The sequence below is a fragment of the Austrofundulus limnaeus genome, unplaced genomic scaffold (genome assembly GCF_001266775.1).
Source record: "Austrofundulus limnaeus strain Quisiro unplaced genomic scaffold, Austrofundulus_limnaeus-1.0 Scaffold379, whole genome shotgun sequence".
NCBI classification, from domain to species: Eukaryota; Metazoa; Chordata; class Actinopteri; order Cyprinodontiformes; family Rivulidae; genus Austrofundulus; species Austrofundulus limnaeus.
The window spans coordinates 513,648-515,288 of NW_013952781.1; the positions used below are offsets into that span (position 1 = coordinate 513,648).

Consider the following 1,641-nt stretch of genomic DNA (forward strand, 5'->3'; position numbering starts at 1 on the left):
AAGACATTTTTATTCAGACAGGCTTTTAGTTAATGTGCTTTTTATTGTGTTTTAATTGTTGTTTTTATATCTGTGATCTATTTTATTGTTTTTAATTAGTTTTTGCTTTCTGTGAAGCACTTTGTGATGTTTGTGTCTGTGAAAGGTGCTATAGAAATAAAGTTTACTTACTTACTTACTTACTTACTTACTTACTTACTTACTTACTTACTCAACATGCCAGTGATCAGAAGTTATTTGTTTGACGTTAGAGGATGTATATAATGAGTAGAATCAGTGTATGAATAAATATTTTTACTATTTACCAAGCTACAGTGAAGTCATAATATATGACAATAGTTGTCATATTTTGTGACCTCAGGGTTACACTTTTGGCATATCATATTCTTCTTTGCGGCTATTTTTGGCCAAGTTCTGTTTTAGAAACACAACAGTGCCCCCTCTGGTCACAATATATGACGGTCACAAAATATAGTGTAACACCTGCCCTGCATGTAGCTACTGTATGTGGTTCATTGGTTTTACTTTACAATTTAGAATAGAATATATCTTTACTGTCATTGTAACAAGTACAACAAAATTAGGTGTTCCCTTCTGCTGTTTGAATATAAAGAGCAAAGAAGAGTAAAAAAAACAATATTTACAATATCAAGATGTAAAGAAGAAACATAAAATCTTAAAAATAAAGAAAGATAAAAAATAAAACTAAGGCATCACTGCATGGCTCTTTCACATTTGACAGAGTTATTGCACATAGATATTGTGTATGTTGCACATTAAAATTGTTCATATTGCACATTGGTTATTACACATGGGTTGTTTGTGAGTGTATTGTTGCCTGTATACAGGTATATGTATAATTTAATGAGTAGTTGGYGCCAGAAAAGAGTTTGCAAGAATAAAGTGAGCTCKGCTGTCATCATTTTGGACCAGAACGTAAGAGACAATGAAAAATGAAAAGCACAAAAGGAGCAGAAGAAGATGAGTACACACATGCCATCACTGCGTGTTATGGTGTAGCCGTGATCAGGATAGTGAAGAAATGTCACGTTAACTCCAATCAGGGGGGTCCCATCAGAAGTCAGCACCTGGCCTCGGATCACTGACACCAAGCTAGAAGGACAGAAACACAGGAGACAGTTCAGTTTTTCATTAATGGTGAAAGACAGAAAACTCAGAAGTTTACATAAAGGCAGTGTTTCATTAAAACATTCTGATTGATTTTACTTTTATGAACCTATAACTCTTCACTCAGTAACCTCTCACAGTTAAAATTTCACTGTGTTTTGTCAAGGTTGCATCGCATTGTGAAAAGGACTCTCAGAGAAATGACTCCTTAACTTGAGGCAGAGACTCATCTGTGACCCCAAAGATAGTTCCCCCTCCCTATTCACAACTACAAGACCCTCTCTGTGAACCCACAAACAGGATCAGAACAAACCTAACTGTGTGCCAATGATGTGGACACAGCTCGTTTTTCTCAAACCTGGATCTATGGGATCAATCTTGTGCCAGCAGGAAATTAATCTGAATGTGTATAATTTGAAATTGAATGCATTGGTTTGAAAAAGAATTTTACTAAATTGGAACTGAATTTAAAGTTTTGTATCTGAATTAATTAGCTTTGAAACTGTATTTTGT

At 34.7% G+C, this 1,641-nt stretch overlaps 1 protein-coding gene across 1 annotated transcript in view; it reads right to left on the reverse strand.

Moving 5' to 3' along the window:
- tenm3 (teneurin transmembrane protein 3) overlaps positions 1-1,641 on the reverse strand; it is a gene marked incomplete at its 5' end in the record, with an annotated part of 142,446 nt that overhangs the window by 77,536 nt on the left and 63,269 nt on the right. Inside the window, 1 exon segment of the mRNA XM_014023597.1 lies at positions 994-1,113. Within this exon segment, the coding sequence (XP_013879051.1) occupies positions 994-1,113 (120 nt within the window).